This window comes from Lepeophtheirus salmonis, chromosome 8 (genome assembly GCF_016086655.4).
Source record: "Lepeophtheirus salmonis chromosome 8, UVic_Lsal_1.4, whole genome shotgun sequence".
In the NCBI taxonomy this organism is placed as follows: Eukaryota; Metazoa; Arthropoda; class Copepoda; order Siphonostomatoida; family Caligidae; genus Lepeophtheirus; species Lepeophtheirus salmonis.
In genome coordinates, this window is record NC_052138.2 from 28577530 (window position 1) to 28597993 (window position 20464).

At 31.6% G+C, this 20464-nt stretch overlaps 1 protein-coding gene across 1 annotated transcript in view; it reads left to right on the forward strand.

Annotated features, from left to right (window-relative positions):
* The window catches only part of LOC121123367 (2-amino-3-ketobutyrate coenzyme A ligase, mitochondrial-like), a 41622-nt gene that overhangs the window by 11230 nt on the left and 9928 nt on the right, over positions 1–20464 (forward strand). Inside the window, 2 exon segments of the mRNA XM_040718488.2 lie at positions 7227–7465; positions 8192–8293. Of these exon segments, the coding sequence (XP_040574422.1) occupies positions 7227–7465; positions 8192–8293 (341 nt within the window).

Sequence of the window (20464 nt, forward strand, 5' to 3'; positions counted from 1 at the left end):
ACTACATCTAGAGCGGGTGTAATGCCTTTTGCCGCCACCTGGAAGCCATCATTGCTTCTAAGGGTGGCTACATTAATGATTATGATAACACAGGCACACATCTATTTATAGTATTATTTTGTTGAAATTATATTGTTAATTAATAAATTATATCTTGTTGAAGTTTAAAATTCAAAGTGTTCAGATTTTAATGGACTACTTGGTGCATATATATTATCACAACGATTTCTTATAAAAAAAATTTAAAAAAATTTATTCCATATCTTATTTTTATTTTTTTAAATAAAAATTACATTGGTATAATTTAGATACAAATATTCTTGGGGAGATTATACTCATAAGGAATATATTTGAAAGGGATACAAATTGATATCTTTTTAGCATTATTTATAGTACTTTATTATATCATATTACTGGAGAATGAGAACAGTTCCATTCAAACATACAGAACATACAAAACTTAAAATAATGTGGAAGATATTATTTAATATAGAGGTGTTTTCAACAACTACTCAAGGGAATTTTAAGGAAAAAACTATTCTTATGATAGTTCCCAATTTTGCGACAATTACCCCGGGGGAATTTTGACATACTTCCCTCTCTGAGTTCATTTTTTCTAACTCTAAACTAATTTTTTTGAGGTAGATCTTTATTTTTGCTGGCAAAAGTAATTATAAGGAATCCTAATTTTAAATTTACAATTTAAGGTTTTTTATAAACTACTTAATTAATACAAAGTTTCAGAAACCTTAGCAATATAAACACATAATATTAAATGCCTCTTACTCCCAATTTCCCCAGAAATTATAAGTATTACTCAGGAATGGCAGAATAATTTTTCATTATACTCAAAGTAACAGCCACACTGAAAGTATAGTCAAAGCAATGAAAACATTATTAGAAAAAGTAAATGAAAATTATGGGTCAGAAAAGTTTTTCTTGGATAACTTGAGTACACTCACACGTAGTTACTCAATACATAGATTTTCTCTCTTCAGAAATGGCAGAATAATGATAACAGCTGGATAATTTATTATTTCTACATATTATATGCCTGAGTGAACTATAGTCAAGAGTTCTAAAAAGATGATCGATATTCTTTTTTTTGTTCTATAGAAGATTTTTTTTTTTCAACTTCATAAATACTTTTTATAGCTTAAAAAATGTATGTCAAAATTATTTTATACAATAAACTAAAATATATTTTTTGCATCTAAATAAATAAAGTAATTTTTTTTTCCTTTTTCATAATTTGATCGAGATGTGCGACCTAAAGATAACCTTGTAGTGCAATTTAATTTTGCATAGGTAATTTTTATATCATATTATAACTTTTTCAAACTAGCCGTATTTAAAATTCGAGAAAATTTGAAAAACAAACCGGCCTATTGTATAACCATATTATAACTTATTTTTATGCCATTTTATGCTAATATCTATAACAAATCTATGCAATAGAGGGATATATTTTAGATACACGGTAAAATTTAAGTCGTTTTATTTGTTGGTCCAATAATATCTTAACAACTTAGAATAGGAAGGCTCTTGCAACCTCCCCTCCCTCAATGACTCAAAGAGATTCATGATACAAGCAAAAAGCGTTTCGGACCACCAACTTTTTTTATGACAGCTCTGGAGTAAATAAAAAATAAAGGACTAGACTAAGAACGGAACTACTAGGTCGGGGAGAAACCTCAGTGGAAAAGCTAACAACCAAACGGTTGGACAAACTACGTCCCCTGAGGATTGATTTTGATACAAAAATACTATTTAAACACCCTTTTACTTTATCAAAGGAAAAATGTTACAAGAAACCATTGCCAACAAATTTGAAAGGAGTAATTGAGAAAGAACTCGACGTTTTAGCTAATTTTTCCGGCAATGGTCATTAATCATTAATGTGCTTGTATAAAAAAATGAAGAAACCTGTGATATTTTAGCAGTGTTATATTCAGTTAGAATGTTTGTTTGTCAGATAAAGGTTTGCCTTCTGGCCTTACAAAAATGGTATATAAAATATAAGATACTCCATCTTAAATCCTTCATTGAACATAATTAATAATATATTAAATAAATGAAAAATTACCTCATATTTCTTATCTCTTATGAAAAATTCATCAAAAGAAAAGTAAGTATAATGAGTATGAGAGAAAATCCTTAAATGATGTATTGTTATGTAATTATTTTATGATGTAATACTTTATAATCCTGTTTTTATGAGAGACACAAAGTGTTGCCTATAGAACTTTCTAGTATTTCAACAGGAACAAACGTGAAATTCCTCCTCCTTTAAACGGATAATTTAATATGTTTGTCATTTGATAACATATTAATAGGGATGGGATTTTTGAAGAGAAGAACACAAATATGGGATTTTTCCTCGTGCTTTCCGAAAATCTCATCCTTTTTTATTGAATAGTCGGTTTCTACTCTTTGATGAAAGATCTCAGGTTATATCAATTATGTTTATACATATAGCCTTTTTTCCACTTATTTCCCGCGTAATTTTGAAATTTTCCTTAAACCCCAATTTTAAGGCAATCATTCATATGGGTAAATCAAGGGGTAGGGAACTAGAAATACTTGCCATAGGCTGTTCTCCGAACTAAAACCCTGTACCAGATGGAATTGGATATAATGTACGTCTATGAGTATAGATTAATTATAAAAGGATTTTTTTTAATCCATGAAAATAGAAAAAACGATTGATCTTTTTTCTAAAAAAGGTCATTAAATGAAATAAATATGGACACAATAAATTACTAAACGCTATAAAAAGGTTTTACTTTTTTTTGATAAAAGTCATACTCAAATATTATTTTTTTTTTTTTAAGTATTCTAAGGCTCCTCGGTTTATTTCTTAATAAAAAAAATTGTTTGAAAAAAGAAAGGGCCCGAAGGTCTTGCTTTCTTTAATATTATACAATACAAATCATTAAATAGATGCAATAAAGGGAATTTGTATTATAAAAAAATATAAATACACATTTTAGTTTAAAGTTAATTTCCCTTTTTTATGATCTCTTTATCTATGTTACAAACGTTTATAAGATACAAATCTTTGAACTTACAATTATTAATAATATTTGTTTTAAACTAATGAATTTTTCAAAAAACACCAAAAAGACTAAAAGAAATCGAAGAGACATCTCAGTCTGTAGTTTCTTTCTTATATCGATGAAACATACCATGCAATAGCATTTTGGCCGCAGGCTGAACCCCACATTTCTTATTGCTATTTAAGCTGTATAAAACAAATATGACCATTTAAACTTTCAAGGGATATAGGTTTGGCCTTTCAAGTCAAACATATACATATATATAAGACAAGTTTTTAGGATATAATAACGATTCAGTGGCATATTTCGACATGAAAGAACTAAATAGATTAAAATATAAATTGATACAAACATTTCAGCATATATAAAATGAATTATTAATTACTTTATCTTGATTACAATTAATAAAAAATGTATAGAACCACCAAAAAAAATCGAGTCAAATGAAAAATCTTACTTAGAAGGTGATGTTTTGTATTTTTGAGGCCTAAAAAACTAAGTTTTATAACAATGAAGCCCCTTCTTTCAATTATATGAAAGAAATTAGTACATCTTAATAGTCTGGCTATCAAAAAGCTATCCATCTATTGCCTAGTTTTATTATATATTTTTACCCTAAAAGGTCTAAAAATATGTTAGTACATTGTTATATATTTTATTTTCATTATATAGAATATATACAATAAATTAACTATTACAATGGTAAGAAAAATATATTTTCCTCCATTTATCCAACTTTTATCGATCCAACAAATAATTAATTACACAAATCAAGCTATTTTTATGAATTTTGAGTATCTATTACTTCGATTTAATTCAAATATAATTTTTTATTATTCGTATAAATTAGTATTCAATGCAGGTTTGGTTTTGTATTCCTAAAGCCATTTAGTAGATTTTAATCAAGATTGAATTGAAATTTGTTCATTTCATTTTATGTATAAAAAATATTAACTTTGAGCCCAAAGGAGATGCCATGTATGATGCAATTCATGACGTCAGCAAAATACTCTATTAAGTCGAGACGAAATATGAGCAAATACAAGGAAATTAGACGAAGACGAGACGAAATGAAACATTGGTTAAGAAATTAATACTGATGTGCACATAATTCAATATATTAAATAATAGAGTTTGTGTATGTGTTTTATGTGTGGCCGCAGATTGGGCATAGGAGACTGAAACTTTGCGTAGGTGGCTCTTTTAAACTTGGTCAGGCTAAGGCGAGGTCTATTTTTTTAGGGGGGGTCATATAACTGAACGACCTATATTCGCAAAACACAAAAACTGAGACTAGAAAAATGAATACCGTCTCAAAAACCATCTATATACATAGGTACGTCTCCTAAATTTATTCAAAATCATAAAAGTTATGCTTAAAAAAGAAATCGATGAAAATAACAATTTCGTTTTTTTGTTTTTTTTTTCAGGTTAAAAAAAATCAATTTCAATAGAAAATTGGATTCTTATATAGAATAAAGGTCGTAAAATTTTGTCTGAAAATTTGAGTACATATAAATTTGACACGTAAAAATTGATGTTTAACTGAAATATCTGTCATTTTCTGAATAATTTTTCATTTTTTTATTTTTTTTTCATCATACGTCAATTTTTAAGAAGAAATGCCACAAAAAAATGCATATTGGACATAAAATTATAAGCTTTAACATTACAAAAAAATAGTATATTCAATTTCCCGGAACATTTTATTACATAATTTTTGCAATAATCGATGGTTATTTTTTCAACGACACTATTTTCCTTTTTTTTTCTTTTTTTGCAAGTACGAAAAATGTATTGAAAGGTTTTTGTTTATCTTTACAATAACAATACATGCTACTATTAACTACTTTTTTGCAAAATTAGTGCAAAATAATGTTTTGCAATTTTCTTTGTAAGTTTTGATATGGCAATTTTTTGACAAAAATAAAAGATAGACTTCTCATTTAGTGATTTTTTTCATTTTTACATATACCTATGTTAGTATGTTATTGGAAGTTTAGAACACTTTTTTTTTTAATTCAAAATTATATATTTCTTATAATATGTTGATACTATATTATCATGCTTGTCCGCACCGAAGGTGTCTAAACATTCAGAAGAAATAATACTGACCAATGTTAACCTGATTTCCTGCTCCTTCCTTGGACCTAGAAATGTCAGTTAACCCTTAGCTAGTACATTATAAGTTGAATGCATCAAATGATCTGAACATGTCAAATTTAGTTTATATTTTAATATTTATTATTTAAGTATAATGAGCCTATACTTACTTTAATTTTGTCAATATTATTTTTATGACAAGATAAGCAACTTATCATCATCACCATAGTCGAAAAATTAATTTATATTCATTGGAGTGGCTCTTAATTTTTGAAATATAAATAGCCTCCCTAATAGCTCAACTCTAGTGGCGTAACTTTATCATCGGATCTGGGGATATATGTGGGTCATTTCATGAGAAATTTTCAGCAAGAAACAGATTTGACTAAAGAAAAAAAAATGATAGTAAAAAAGCTGCAGAGTTTATAAAAGATTAAAATACTACTTCCTGGATTTTTGTAGTTACTACCTGAATATATGTTTCTATTTTTTTATTTTCTAGCGCTTCATTCATTCTTGAGGAGAGAACCTATATTTGTATACGAATAAACTATAAAGTGTAGCCTCAAATGAGTTTTGTCATGAATGAACACGTTAATTTTCGGGGTTTTTTAAACATACTGGGGGATAGTATTATTATAGATGGTTTTTGGGATCATTTCCTCCACTTTCACACATTTGAAATAGAATAAGGGATGTTTTTTTTTTTTTTTTTTAACTATTACAAAACTCTCTGCATTTTATTTTCGTTAAAAAAATTTCAAAATTAATCTCAAATTAAAAAAAAGACAAGGATTGTGCTCACGCTAACCATGGTCCTATATATCCTTCAATATCTCGAAAATAAAACCACAAATTTATGTAACTCTTTTATGCACACTCATTGTCTTGACTGTCGATAGAAGAACGACAACTTTTCTATTTAATACATTTGTATAATCCCATGTTTTATTAAAAATAATTTATTTGTGTCTGATGTACAAAGGTCAAAATCCAGTGTGGAATGGGCATGTAAAAAAAATATATGGTAACCCTGACAATTTGACTAATATTTTGGAGGAGAGAAAGAATAATGCACATGACGTTTCATTAGATCAGCTACAATCAGCTGTTACAAGAGAGGAAGGAAAAAAGGATATAAACTATGACATTTGCTGGTATTACACTGATGTCGATCCCCAATTATATTTCCACAACAAATCCTCAGGGTTACGCTCCGTCTTTTATGAGCACATACGAACATTCAGTCAGGTTTTGAATATAATTGAATCTATTTAGGAAAGGATGCTCACTACTCAAGAATCCAAGAATAATGACAACTGCTAAGGAAAAGAAAATCCCTTCCTTATACTACTACCAATTCCAAATTAATGGGTCAGTTAAAAAACACACCGGATTACATGTATCGGGATGTATGTCCTTCTTAGAAAAACAATGGTAAAAACACATTTATTTCAAAAACAGATACAGGTACAGACTTTAGACAAAAATAAAAGGTTTTTTAGAATTGAGTTACCTACGTAAGGCTTTGTTTAATTCTGATCACACCGCATTCATGGGCTCTGGGGTGGGGGGGTTCAAATTTGATTTTTTTTCATAAGAGAAGATCGATTCCCCGAGTCTTAAATTTTTTTTAAAGGATTTAGGAAGAGGATTAGCGAGTTAGGGTTACTTTGTATATTCATTATGGTTGAAGAAGGAACATGATAAATTAGTAATGACAATAAATAATTCACAAGGTAAAACATTTGAAATAATTGCTTTATATTTATAAAAATTAGTATTTTCACATGGTAAATTATATTTTGTATTTTCAAAGTTGTCAAAAGGGGTGCAGATTTGATTATATTTACATCAAATGGACAGAATCAACAAAATGTTGTATACATAGAGGCTTCACAATAGAAATTTACCTATTATATAATTATAATTTATAGTAAATCGTTTGGAGTTTAGAATTTTAACATAAATAAAATCTTTTTAATTGGCTATTTTTAAGATAGCGTGTTCATTCGAGTATAAATAAAAATTATTTTCTTCCATGTTCTATGTTTGTCTACAAAGTCTTTTGTGATATACTTCGACATACTCATTGCTATGTCCCACGTCACATGTCCTCCTCGTCCTCTTCTGCCATGAAGACTGTGAATGCACGGTTAGATGATGAATTAGAGGAAATCCGCTCTGCTGGTACGTGGAAAACAGAGCGAGTAATTACTTCCAAACAGGATATTAATATCCAAGTAGATGACTGCACCGGACCTATCTTGAACTTTTGTGCCAATAATTATTTGGGTCTCTCTGTAAGAATTATTCGATAGGGGCCGGCGATTAAATTAGCGTGAAAAAAACCTTATTACTAAAAGTACAATGAAATCTGTTTTTTTCTTTTGTTTTTAATATTCTAAAATATGAATTGATTGCTGATGGATGTGCTGTATCCACTCAGTCGAAATAATTCCTTTCATCCTTAATAAATTTCTCAATCTTGCTCTTGAAGGAAGGACAGCCCTTATTTACGAGGCCCCTGTCCATTTTAGCCATTTCTATTGAGTTTACTAGAGTTGTTTTGGACATTGAAGATAGCTCTAACCAAAATAGTCCTTAGAATTAAGATCTGGATTACTAGGGGGTCATATCTCCTTCCCCACTCACCATTACAGTTCACTTGATCACTTTTCAAGGATCATTTGTCCCCTCCAAGGCATTTCCTATCCCTTGTACGGTTCTTAAGGGTACAGATGCGAGTTCAAATACCTCCTTGGTGAATATTTTCCATTCCTGGTAAGGGCAAATCTTCATATCTACTCACTAGCTTGAATTTCCTCTATTTTTTCATTACCTGTGTCATTATGACATGCTAAATATCTCTATATATCTAAGAACCTACTTTTTTAACAAAATATTAGCCCAACATGCATTATAGAACTATTATGGATGTTATTTCACGCTAATTTCGTTGTCAGACCCTCTGCATTGTACAATTTTATTTTATGTGTCTTATTTTTCCTCATTTACAAATGTAACAGTGCCACCCACAAGTCGTTGCATCTGGAAAAATGGTGATGGACTCGCAAGGAGCTGCCTTAAGCTCAGTTCGTTTCATTTATGGAACACAAAACATTCATAAGGTAATTGAACTTTCAATTTTTTTTACATAAAGTAATTATTATCATTGTTTTTTTACTACTTGATCTCAGGCACACAAATTTATAAAAGTATTTATCTAGAACATGAATAACCCGTGCTGTCGACTTGAGCTCAAACTTAGTCGATTAACACTTATCGTGATATTATGAAAATGTGATAAATATCAACAGTTTACATTAATATCAATATATATTTTTTTTAAATGAAGATGCATCATTCTAGACTTTAGGTTAGATTATTCGTAAATCTTGACAAAATAAATTAAAATATAGTGTGTTCCGTTGTATGGGCTACACATAAAATATGTTGGTGTTTAGTTATTTTTTCATTTTTAACCTTCTCGCATTAAATATTTTTCGAGCCTTTAACCCTTTTTATCTCATAAATTAATTGATAGGATAAAGGATAGAATATCAAAATCTAGGATTCAAAGTTGATTGGAAATATATAATGAATTTTAGAGGATAATGAATAATTTCTATTTTTAAACAAATTGAAAGATGCCTTAAGATATTTTCAATGATTTAATATTTAATTTGTTTTCCTCTGGTCTTTTTATATATATTTTAATGATATTTTTTTGGTATAATAAATAAATAAACTGAGATAAAATATAGAAATGAATAGAAAAATATTAATGATGAAGAATCTTCAAATGGTGATAATAAATGTTCTTCTAAATTATTATATTTGGGCAAAAATCGGTATCATTTTCTTCAATCTTTTTATGAGATTTAAGGTAAAGCTTCATTGGAGTGTGGGGAAGCTATGATAAATTACATTTTGAACAAATACATCCTTCTAATTTGGACTGCATTAAAGGACAGTAAGAGTTCAAAGGCATTGGCTTATGGATTCCATTTTTGTTTGCCATTGAATGTAATTTTGTAAAAAGACGCTTTTGGAGAAACAAAAAATGGAAATTTGATATTTCCCTCTTTTGAGTGCCAAGCCCTTATTGCCAATAAATTGGTAAGGGGAGAACCAATTCTCAGAGAAACCCTGAAGGCAATAGTTTTGTCCTCTGCTGCAAGATATGTTGCTTTTGCATTGAAAATACCAAGAACGGGTTGTGATTCCTGGGACCATACTATTGGTATTGTCAAATATAAATTGTCATATTCAACAAGATATAGAACTACTTTAAAAACAGTTGTCTGGAGGTATGAACGCTTTCATCGAGGGAGACCAATGGATTGATTTTTATATTTTATACATTTTATGGTGTGAATTTTTGATTGTTGGAATCTTTAACTGTTTATAGGTGTAGATCTTGGCTAGGAGTACTAATTTTAAGCTAAAATGCTTATTTATGTTAATACAACGCAATTCCTTCTAGCAATTCATATTAATATTTTGTATATATATCCACATACAGGGAGCGGGGATCAAATTGTTGCCTACTTTAAACCTTGATAACTTGAAGACGACATTATCAAATAAAAAACCGGTTATCAAATAGGAAAGCTATTGTCGTCAGCTGACGATACGTAGTTCAATTAGCATCATGCCGTCATCATATGAGGAGATAAAGAGCTATAAGTGGAACGAGGAGCTTTCGAGGTCCGCCGTAGTCATGGCATTGGTTAATAATGGAGGTGAAATCTCCAATTCAACGATTGCTTCAACCTTAGGAGTGAATTTACAGACTGTTCAGCGTATCTGTAAGAAGCTAGAGGACACCTGGGATGTTGATGCCACCATAAAGAGGGCACCCTAGGAGGAGGGCGCCGACAGGAAGGTCAGGGACACCGACTTTGTCGACAAGGTGAAGAAGATGGTTGAGGATGACCTTACCAGGTCCATGAAGGCCATGGCGAGGGATCTGGGCTGCCATGAGAAAACAATAAGGGACCCTGCCATGTGTCCAAAATCTCAATGCAGTGGTTAACCGAGAACTGTTATGACGTCGTAACCAAGGATTTGTGGCCTCCTAACTCTCCCGACCTTAATCCTTTGGACTATTTTGTCTGGGGCCTTGTCGAGAGACATACCAACAGACATCCCCATAGCACCAAGGCCAGCCTGATGGACTCCATCAAGGAGGTATTCGGCAACATGGACAATGAGATGGTCAGAAGAGCCTGCGGCCGGTTCAGAGGCCGTATTGTTATTGCGGTGATTATATCGAATGAATGGCTACTCTATACCTATATGCTCGTCATAGTCTTGATTTTCAATAAAAAAGTTAAAAAATGTATATTTTGTGTTGTTTTTGTACAAAAATATTTTGGCGACAATTTCATCCCCGCTCCCTGTATATGATATGAATAAAGATTTAAAAAAAAGGATAAATTGTGGTTCCACAATTTCTAATCCACTTGTTCCATACTTGTAGACTAAAGAAGGCGGCAAAAATCTGTGGAGAAGAACATGATTCCAATTCGTTTGAAAAGGCTCACAACACTTTTTGTCAATGCAATTAACTATTTGCAATACATAACGCGATTGTAATACATGCATTGAAAGCCACTTAGCACTTGTTTCCTCAAGGAATGAATTCAGAGTTTTTTTAAAGTGTTAAACAGTTTACTAAATAATTATCAATGTCAGTGTTTGACCAGACTTCAGAGAGAGCTTCAGATGCTGCGAGAAAAAAAAAATCCTACAGTTCAGGATTGTTAGTTTTTCCATATTTATTCAGCTAAGAACTATAAGTGTCATGGGGTAGAAATTATACCAGATGAGTAGAAATAGGATTCGTGAGCGATTGCTCATTTTGCGTTTTTTTGTTTAAAAATTCCTCATTTTTCCAGACTAGTATGAAATAAATAGAGAAAATTTGGACCCTAGTTGGATTACACCACAGCTTCAATGATATTTTTAGAGGGAAAATGGATATACAAACCCCTACCTTCATTAGGCGGGAAAACAATCGAAAAAATGCTCAAAGGTTGATAGAAATGTATTTCTACATTCGACGTCGAACAGTCTTTTACCACATTATGTTTAAATTTACAAATACGTATCGAAGACGAAAATTTACGAAAGAAAATATTTAAAAAATCTATATTTTCATTATAATATAGTAAAATTTGTGAATAAATTATCATTAATATAAAACAACACCGATTACTTTAAATTATCCTTCTAAAACTATATTTTCCTTTACTTTCAAAAATCTAAATTTGGTATTTTGGGTGCTCATTTTTCAAAATTTTAGCACTCTTCTTTACTCATGTTTCAAAAAAAAATTGCTTCTAATTCTTAAGTCTACAGATAAGTCATGACTTTATTTTGTCATTCTCCTTTCTAACAGGTTAAAAGCGGAGAGTCCAATAGCATTGAATCAATGTATCAAAGCATCAGGATTTAGCTTTTTAAACAAACTGACAGAACATTGAAATGGCTTTACATTCCTTGGAGCCTCCTATTAAAAAATATATTGGCAAATATAAAATTTGATACTATAAGATAATTGATATATGTAAGTGATGATTTTAGGTAATTGAATAGTTATTTGTTGATTATTAGTTGGTTTAATTTGAGAAAAAACTACTTCAAACAATATCATTCAGAATCACTTTTTTTTATTGATCCCGATATGAAAAGGCTCCTTAAGTCAAAAGCATGTTTAAAGGCAGTTGAGGAATCATTTTTTCCATTTCTGACTCTAATAAAGATTTTTCCTGAATGTTAGGTTTTCCATCTTCCAAGACCTAACACACAGCGTGAACCGATGGAATTAGTATTTGTCTTGTGCCAACTGCAAGGTTATGATCTGGGAGTCTGACTTTAGACTCATTAGAATCGGAACATGAAGATTTGCTGCTGCAAGTCCTAATGGTATTCTAGATTTATCATCGTTAGATAAATAATAAATAACGTCTTGTCCAAATAGTGGATCAAGGTCCTTCATATCATTAGTGAAAGATTTTGCAAACATTTTGTTAGTATTACTCTTCCTCCAGCTGTTTTCAGGTGTAAAATAATAATAATAATGATATGTCGAATTATTTGCAAAAAATCTTATGAAATTAAGTACATTTGAATGCCAGTTGTAATGTTGAGTGTCTTAATTCTAAGAAAAAGTATTTTACTTATTTATGAATATAAGTGTTGTGTATAATTACCTATGAGTAAAACACTAATTAATATATCAGACTTGTCCCCATTTTTTTTTATTAATTATACGTCTAATGAAAAGAAAGGCACACACGCTACTAAAATACAGAGTTCTTTTTAAGATATAAAATACCGAGATAGAGACAACTGGTAAAGTAAGCCTACTTAATACTATAAATAAAATGTCCTCGGGATCTATTTGTCCTCACGTTTATGGTAACTTTTACACAAGAACTTCATTCCTTTGGTGTAGCCTCTATCATTTACAATAGGGAACTTGATGTAGGTCTCAGTTGAGGTGGTTCATGGGAGGCAATGAAACCATTAGGCGGGTTCGTATTGGACGAGTTAACAGAAGCTCGGCTGGAGTTCGCTCACCATTGAGCGGTGTATAGCGATACGAGAAAAGCAGTTCATCTAGGGATTTATTGGGGTTATTTTTTACCATGTCCTTCACAATTCTAACTGCTCTTTCTGTTTGCCAATTCGATTCAGGGTGATATGGAGGCGAGAGTGTGTGCTTTACTCCCAATTTGCTCAACTTTGATTTGAACCATGAAATACGGAATCGAATGGTCAGGCAGAAAGACCAGTTAGAATTTTGAAGGACATGGTAAAATTGGGACAGTACCGCACCAAGTCCAAGCAGTGATGGATTCGTTATTAAAGTTAGCTGACGAGAAGGGTCGTAATGCATAAGACAGGGGTTTTTGTCACGGCTTTCTTGATAGAAATAAAACTCTGCTCAACCAAGGGGACCACATAAATTAACAATACTCTTGGTGAGCTCATATAACGGAGTCGCAGTAGAAGATAGGTCTTTCAAGAAGTGGCTATTAAATTGAACTAGACCCAAAAACGATCTGACTTCAACAGCAGAGGTTGGGACAGGAAAATCAATAAGCGGACGAATGAGCTCAGGGTCCAGTGAGCGGTCTTGTTCCAATACTTTGACTCCAAGGTAGGTTAATTCAGGCCTTGCAAAAACACATTTGTTCTTATTAAGCCATGCACCAACAGCACAGATACGTTCATACCCTTTAAGTAGTGACGATAAATGCTCGGATTTGGTCTTTGAATAATCAAGAAGAACATCGATATAAACTTCCACATTAGGAATGCCATCAAATAGTTTTTCTTGGGCTGCCTGTGCTATAGCTGGAGCTGAAAGTACACCATAAGGCAATACATTGTACCTCAACAACCCAATAGTTGTTATTGACTGCTGCAGTTCTTTGGAGCGTTCATCACAATGTTGAAAATCCAACTTAGAGGAAAAACGGGCTCCAGCCAGGTCGGCAAATAGTTCTTCAGGATGATGTAAATGTTAGAGTTGCTTGTTAATAATATGTGAGAGGGTCTGTGTGAAATCTGCACAGACACGGACATTTCCATCCAGTTTGAGCATGGTTACAATCGGAGATACCCATTCAGATGTTTCAACCCTTGTAAAAGTTCTACGCTTGATCATTGCTTGCAACTCATCAATTACCTGACTGCGGGAAGCCAAGGGTACCAGATAAGCTCGTATATACCTTGCCTTAGCATAATTTTCAAAGTGAATTCACATCGGTGGAATTTCTGGCCAGAGGTGTTTGCAGAATTATATATATATATTTATTTATTTAGGGGACCTTGGTATTTGGATTTTTTTTTTAAATCCATAAATTTAAATTTGTTGAAAAAATAATAGAAATATTAAGTTTCATGGAAAATAATTTCTAAATTTTAATATCAAATATTATTTTTTTTGTGAATAGCTGTCGATTTTTAAAAAGAAATCAAAAAATTTATAATTGAAATTATTTTTTTTGAACAAATTCACATTTAAAAAAATATACTAAAAAATTTTATTTTTTGAGAATGGATATAAAATTTTTGAATTTTTTTCCCAAAAATGTAATTTTTTTGTGAATAGCTGTGGATTTTTAATTTTCTAGTAAAAAGCAAAAGTTCCTCAATTGGGGGCTACAGCCCTTACAGCCCACCCCTGTAAATCTAATAGGTCTTATAAGTTTATTTCCCATTTTTACGTCTTGTAAAAAAATAAGGAGGTAACATTGACTCTCATTGAATCATAGCATTCCCCATGACAAATGCATTTTGGAAAAAAATAATATCCTTTTGTATAATAATAATTTATTATCAAATTTTACTTTCATTTCATTTGGATGTCTATGAGATATATTATGTCCATTATGGGGTCTTTATTTATTTATTTTTCTATCAAAAATAACTTATGGGTTTACCCAAGGTTCATAGAGAAACAAGGTTATACCATAATGCGTGTACGACTGATGTTTGACTTCCACCACGCTTTTTAATATTGACGTCATTGCGTATGAGTGGTTGTATATGTTGTCAAACTCTGTTTTTCTTCCCCATCAGTCGACACGATACATCAAATTGAATGTTCTATCAATAGTGACATCATAGACTATGAGTGGTTGCATGTTTTGTCAAAACCTGCCTATCTTGCCAAGCAGTCGGTACGATACATCAAATTGAAAATTCTAGGAAGCCTGATTACATGATGGTTTAACCTTGCATTTCTATTAACTTTGGGTTTTCTTAATGTTTTCCTTTCTTGAAAGGAAATATATGTTTATGAGTTTGTTGTCTAAGCCTAAGAACCTTAAGATTTATTTGAGTTAGAGTTATATATAAAAAGAAAAAAAGTAGGCTGAATAGGGTTGATTTTGTATGCAAAAGATTTATTCTTATATTTTGTAGTATTGTGAGGAACTCATTGAGTATGTAAAATATTGAAAGTCTGTTTCCCGTCGAAAATAAATAATATCAAAAAATGGATTAAGAGCAATTTAGTAACTGAGGTTTAATTCTTGGGATTTATGAAAAACAGTTTACGGATTTTATTTTTAATTCATAATTTGAAAATGGCAAAATTATTTGAACGAAAATAACTCCACTAAAAATTATGTTAGATAGATACAATTGGTACAATTAGATTCAGTGTGATAAAAAATTCTAAATGAGGGCAGTTTGTTCAAATCAGGTTATTGAGCCTGGATTTATTCAGGGGAAACCAACATTTTTAAGACCTTTGCAGAATCTCCTGTAACCACAAATCATCCACAATTATAAAATAAGATATAATGCGAATAAAATTTTGAATTTTTTGTATGAAATTACTATCAATAGAACAATAGAAAATCATAAAAAAAAGTATTATTGTTATATTTAAATTCATATGTATTTATTTTATTAAGTATTTTTATGTAAATCAATTTAGACCAAAGATAGGCGAGAATTCTCCTTTTCGAGCGAGATGCTAACTCACACCATAACTGATTAAATAATGAACAAAAAAAGAGGAACGTTTCTCCTTTTCTAATCGCTAAAAGTGTTTTCTTTACAGACATCCCCTTTTTCAGTATGAGGGATTAGTACTTTTGGATTAGTTAATCAAGTAATAAACTGCCAGTTTATTTAATTAAAGCCCGATTATTTTCTATAAACTATTCTCAGGATAATCGAGAGTTGTTTTTCTACTAAGTTTTATATACTTTGTTTTGTTGTTATACCCTATATACATTCTATTTTGTGGGGGCTTAAACCATCATTGATACCGACTAAGAGTTGGCTTTCCTTCTTCTTTAGTGTGACAAAACATTTAAAACATGTTTTGTTTACTAATCTAGTCTATAATGTGGGCAAACACATACAATTGTAGTTGTACATCTTTATATCCAAAGAAAGAAGTCTGTTTTTGAAGACTAAAGACGGGTTACCACATTTATCGTGTGTGCACACGTCTAAGTGTATATATATAAATGATATCGGGAGAACAGTTGCCCTCACAAAAACTTTCTTGAATCATTTATGTCTGAAAAATTTCTGAACTCAACGTGAAGATGGCAACACTCGTAGATAAAAGCTGGTTACATGTATATCTAGTTCCAGCTACTCACCTTAGTTTCAGCCATTTTGGACCACAACCGTTATTCAATAACAGTAGATTGAATAAATTGATGCTTGTGATGTTTTTGTGAAATTTGAGTATCGAGCTATTGGCGTTTTGGTGACGATGAATTACTGTATCTTCAAAAAGGAACAGAACATTACAGGAGCGTACTACGAATAATTACTTGACAAGCTGAGGGTAGATTTTCGTCAAATGAAGAGGTATTTGTGAACAATTATTTTGAAGAGGAAAACGCTGAGTGCTATTTGGAAGGGTTACAGAGATCGGAGCATTGCTGATGGGACGGAATGCTAAACCCTCGGGTTGTACGAACCGTGGTACACCCTTCACGGTACGGGGTTCGGTACGGTATAAAATGTGTTGTTTATTTAATAGAATTAATGTAGTTTTTATATATATTTTTTCCCATATTATGTTCTTTAATAATTTATTTTAAGTACAAATAAATTATTCCTCAATATACTTAACTTCTTTTAAAAATGAAGTTTAATATATAAATTATAGACAGGTTCTATAATTCTACAATTCATGAATTTATACATTATTCACAAAAAGACGTGCTTGTCTACATTTTCTTGTAATAAATCTAACCGATTAGCATTCTAAATATCACCTAAAAATAAATAGATTTGACAATAGTGGCGCCATCTGTGAGAAAGCTACGGGACTTATAGAACGATATAATATTTACTGTACCGAAGGTAAAAACGTACCGAACCAACCGCGTACAATCCCATACCGTAATATCCCAAATATATACCTGTAACAGGTATGCGCCGATGAAATGACAGATTTTTTTTTAAATTTTGAGCGTTTATTGTGAAAAAATTGTTACGAATGATAACATTTTTCCCATCTTACAGGCAATTCCAAAAAAAAAATTGTTCGTCTTTGGCTGCAAACCAGCCATCCATCCATTCTTTTGGCCAATCGATGCAAACAAGCGATATTCAAAGGTACCGAGCGATTGCAGGTGTGTGTTGTCATCAAGGAAAATTACCTTGTGTTGCCTGGCTTCATATTTTGGGCATTTTTGGCGTATATCATGGTTCAAATCTGCCAATTGTTGTTGGTAGCGATTACCATTAACGGTTTGATCGGGTTGTAGAATGTCATACCATATGACAGCACACTGGTACCAGAACACACATAGCATTGCCTTCTTTTCGAAGCAATCTGGCCTTGCTGCCACAGTCAACATATGATCCTTTTCGTTTTGGATTCTTGAAATAGACCCATTTTTCATCGCCAGTTATTATTCGATGCAAAAACGACTTCCTTTTGTACCGGGCGAGCAGCATTTCACAAGTGGTTTTTCGGTTTTCTTGTTGGATTTGATTCAGTTAATATGGCACACATCTATCGATCTTTAAAATTTTTGCCATTGCTTTTAAACGTTTTCCAACGGTCCGACGGTCAACACCCAATTGTTCTGCGAGCTGTTCTTGCGTCTGGCCGTCATCTTCGTTGAGCAATCCCTGCAATTCGTCGTCTTCAAACTTTTTCGGTGGCCGGCCACATTCTTCATTTCTCAAGTTAAAATCACCACTTTGGAATTTTTCAAACCACCTGAAGCACAGTGCTCTGCTTAGAACATGTCCACTGTAAGTTTCTACAAGTATTTGATGGGCTTGAGAAGCGTTTTTCTTCAATTGGTAATAGAAAATCAAATATGTCCGCACATCGTAGCTTGTAGGTACAAAATTAAACCTTTTTACGAGCGAAATAAGTGCATTGTTGAATAAACTATACAAACAATGAATTAAATATTGTTGACACATGTCGCAATAAGCATTTAGATTTTTGGACCAGGTTTATAATGTCTAACTGGTGACACCTAGGGACCAATAGCCGAAAGTCTCATTTCATAGGTGCATACCTATTATATAGAAAGACGTGTTCACACACAATAGATGTGCTAACCCGCCTTAACATGGAAATTTACTACTCATGTGTGATTTTTTCTAATATTGGCTATTATTAGTGCCTTGAATGCTAATTAATTAAAATTAAATTAAATTTTGTTTACCAGTAAACAGTTGTGGCAATTGATAGGCGCTGGTTAGTTTGAGTAGATTCCTTGTCTACGTGACATATTTTAATACTGCAAGATATTGCTTTTTATCTTATCACAGATTATCTTACTATATTATTTTTCTCGTCTTCGCAGAAATTCCACTAAAAGGGTGAATTGAGGCTGCGTAGTTAGTAATATTGCAATGTTAATCTTCTCTAGTAGACAACAAAAAAAATTTCATAGTCTATTACTTTTAGGGGATGGAGTTAAAATCAAATTCAATTTTAGCCCAACTTTTCGAATGCAAGATAATCTTATAATAATAATAATAATTCAGCAATAATGAATTTTTTTTTACGCGAAATTTATTTTTATTTCTTCTCTTACTTTATAGAGTTTCCATGATTATCTTATTATATCCCTTATATATTGGTGTCCATCTATGTGTTCATTTGTTTTTGGCACTCCACATATATATGTATATTTATGTTACTTTAGCCACTTACAATAAAATTTAGTAGCGAACTATGATACTTATTTGATTCGATTTGGAGGTCTAGACCGTTTGAGTGTCCGAAGAATTTGGTTGGGCTACGATTTGTTTTTCTTCAAAATGAAGAGTAGGAATTATATTCTCTTGTATCACTTGAGAAAAGGAATTTTAATTGAACTTTTGAAATTCTACAACATAACTTTTTTTTAGTTCAAATTTCTGAAATTCGGAAACATAACTTTAAAATTGAAATTTCTGAATTCCTTTACAAATAGAAAATGTCGTTGAAAAAGTCATTTTTAAATGGTAATAGAAGTCAAAAAACGTGCCTTTAAGAAGGAAATGTTAGAAGCAGTACTTTTTCATTCAAATACAACAAGAGATCGAATTAACAGGTCCCCCTAAAAATTAAACACCCTAGTACACTCGCTAAAATAAACTTTTATGAAGCAGTGGACCTTTTTTGTGACCCTTTATATGACCTTAAAACTGTACTTTATAAACGTAAAATGTTATATAGCTATTGCTTTAAGCAAAAAAAAGGGCTTAATGATCAGGGGATTCGTGAGTTTCTTCGTATTAGTTTGAAAATAGATTAAAAAATACGCATTCATGGGTAGAAAAAGAGTACTTAAAAGATGCTCTTGTATCCGAAAAGTTGGTCTAAAATTTAACTTTCAATTTTCATGAATTAACACTTTGAACCTCTTACACTGTAGCTTTGGTTGAAGAAGGGAGAAGGAAATTAACACACAGCCTCCTGCTCCAAATCTAGCAAGGAGATAGGTAGGAACTACTCCGATGTTGATTATCAACACTTTTCTGTGTCTAACCAGGTCTTACAAAAATCTATGAACCAAGTGGATAAACGAAGACCACATGATCAATATTTATCCAAATATAGTTGGCTACGCGGCAACTTATCCTCCACTTTGGGCATTGAATAAATACTTGAATATTACTCTTTAACTAGTTTTGCAACTACCATAAATTAATTCTTTCAATTGAATTAACAAGGTGAATTCAACAAGTGGAAAATATGCTTTATACGTCATAAGGGGATATGATTAAATGAAGTTATTTATAGTATTAGAAAAGGTGACATCTTGTAGAGAGGGGAGAGGGACATTCACGTAGACTATGAATCACCATAAACTAACTTGTTTTGATTTATACCTTTGAACTCCACTGGTTCATATCTATATTAACGTCATTTGGCTTAGATTGTTACATGGGAAGGTCCTTTGTGTAGGATTTGGACACGTTTTTAAGACTTACAACGGGAAGTCAAAACTTTGACACCAATCAATCCGGCCCTACTATATACATTGTCCAGTGTAAACTTCGATATATATTTCAAAACTCTCCGCAGCATGAATCATTTACAAAACATTTTATGTTTATGGAATCAAGGAAGGACAACTCAAAACAAATTTGTGATATTTGTATTTCTCTACTTTATTTAGCTATGTTTTTTATTCAATATGTCCTCCTTCACTAGTCATAACAGCCTTGATACGCTGGTAAACAGATTGACATCCCTTGAAGATTGAAAGCCTTGCCCAGGGTATACCACGATGTCATGATAGCATCTTGGAGCGAGATGCATGAGAGCTGCGACAGATATTATT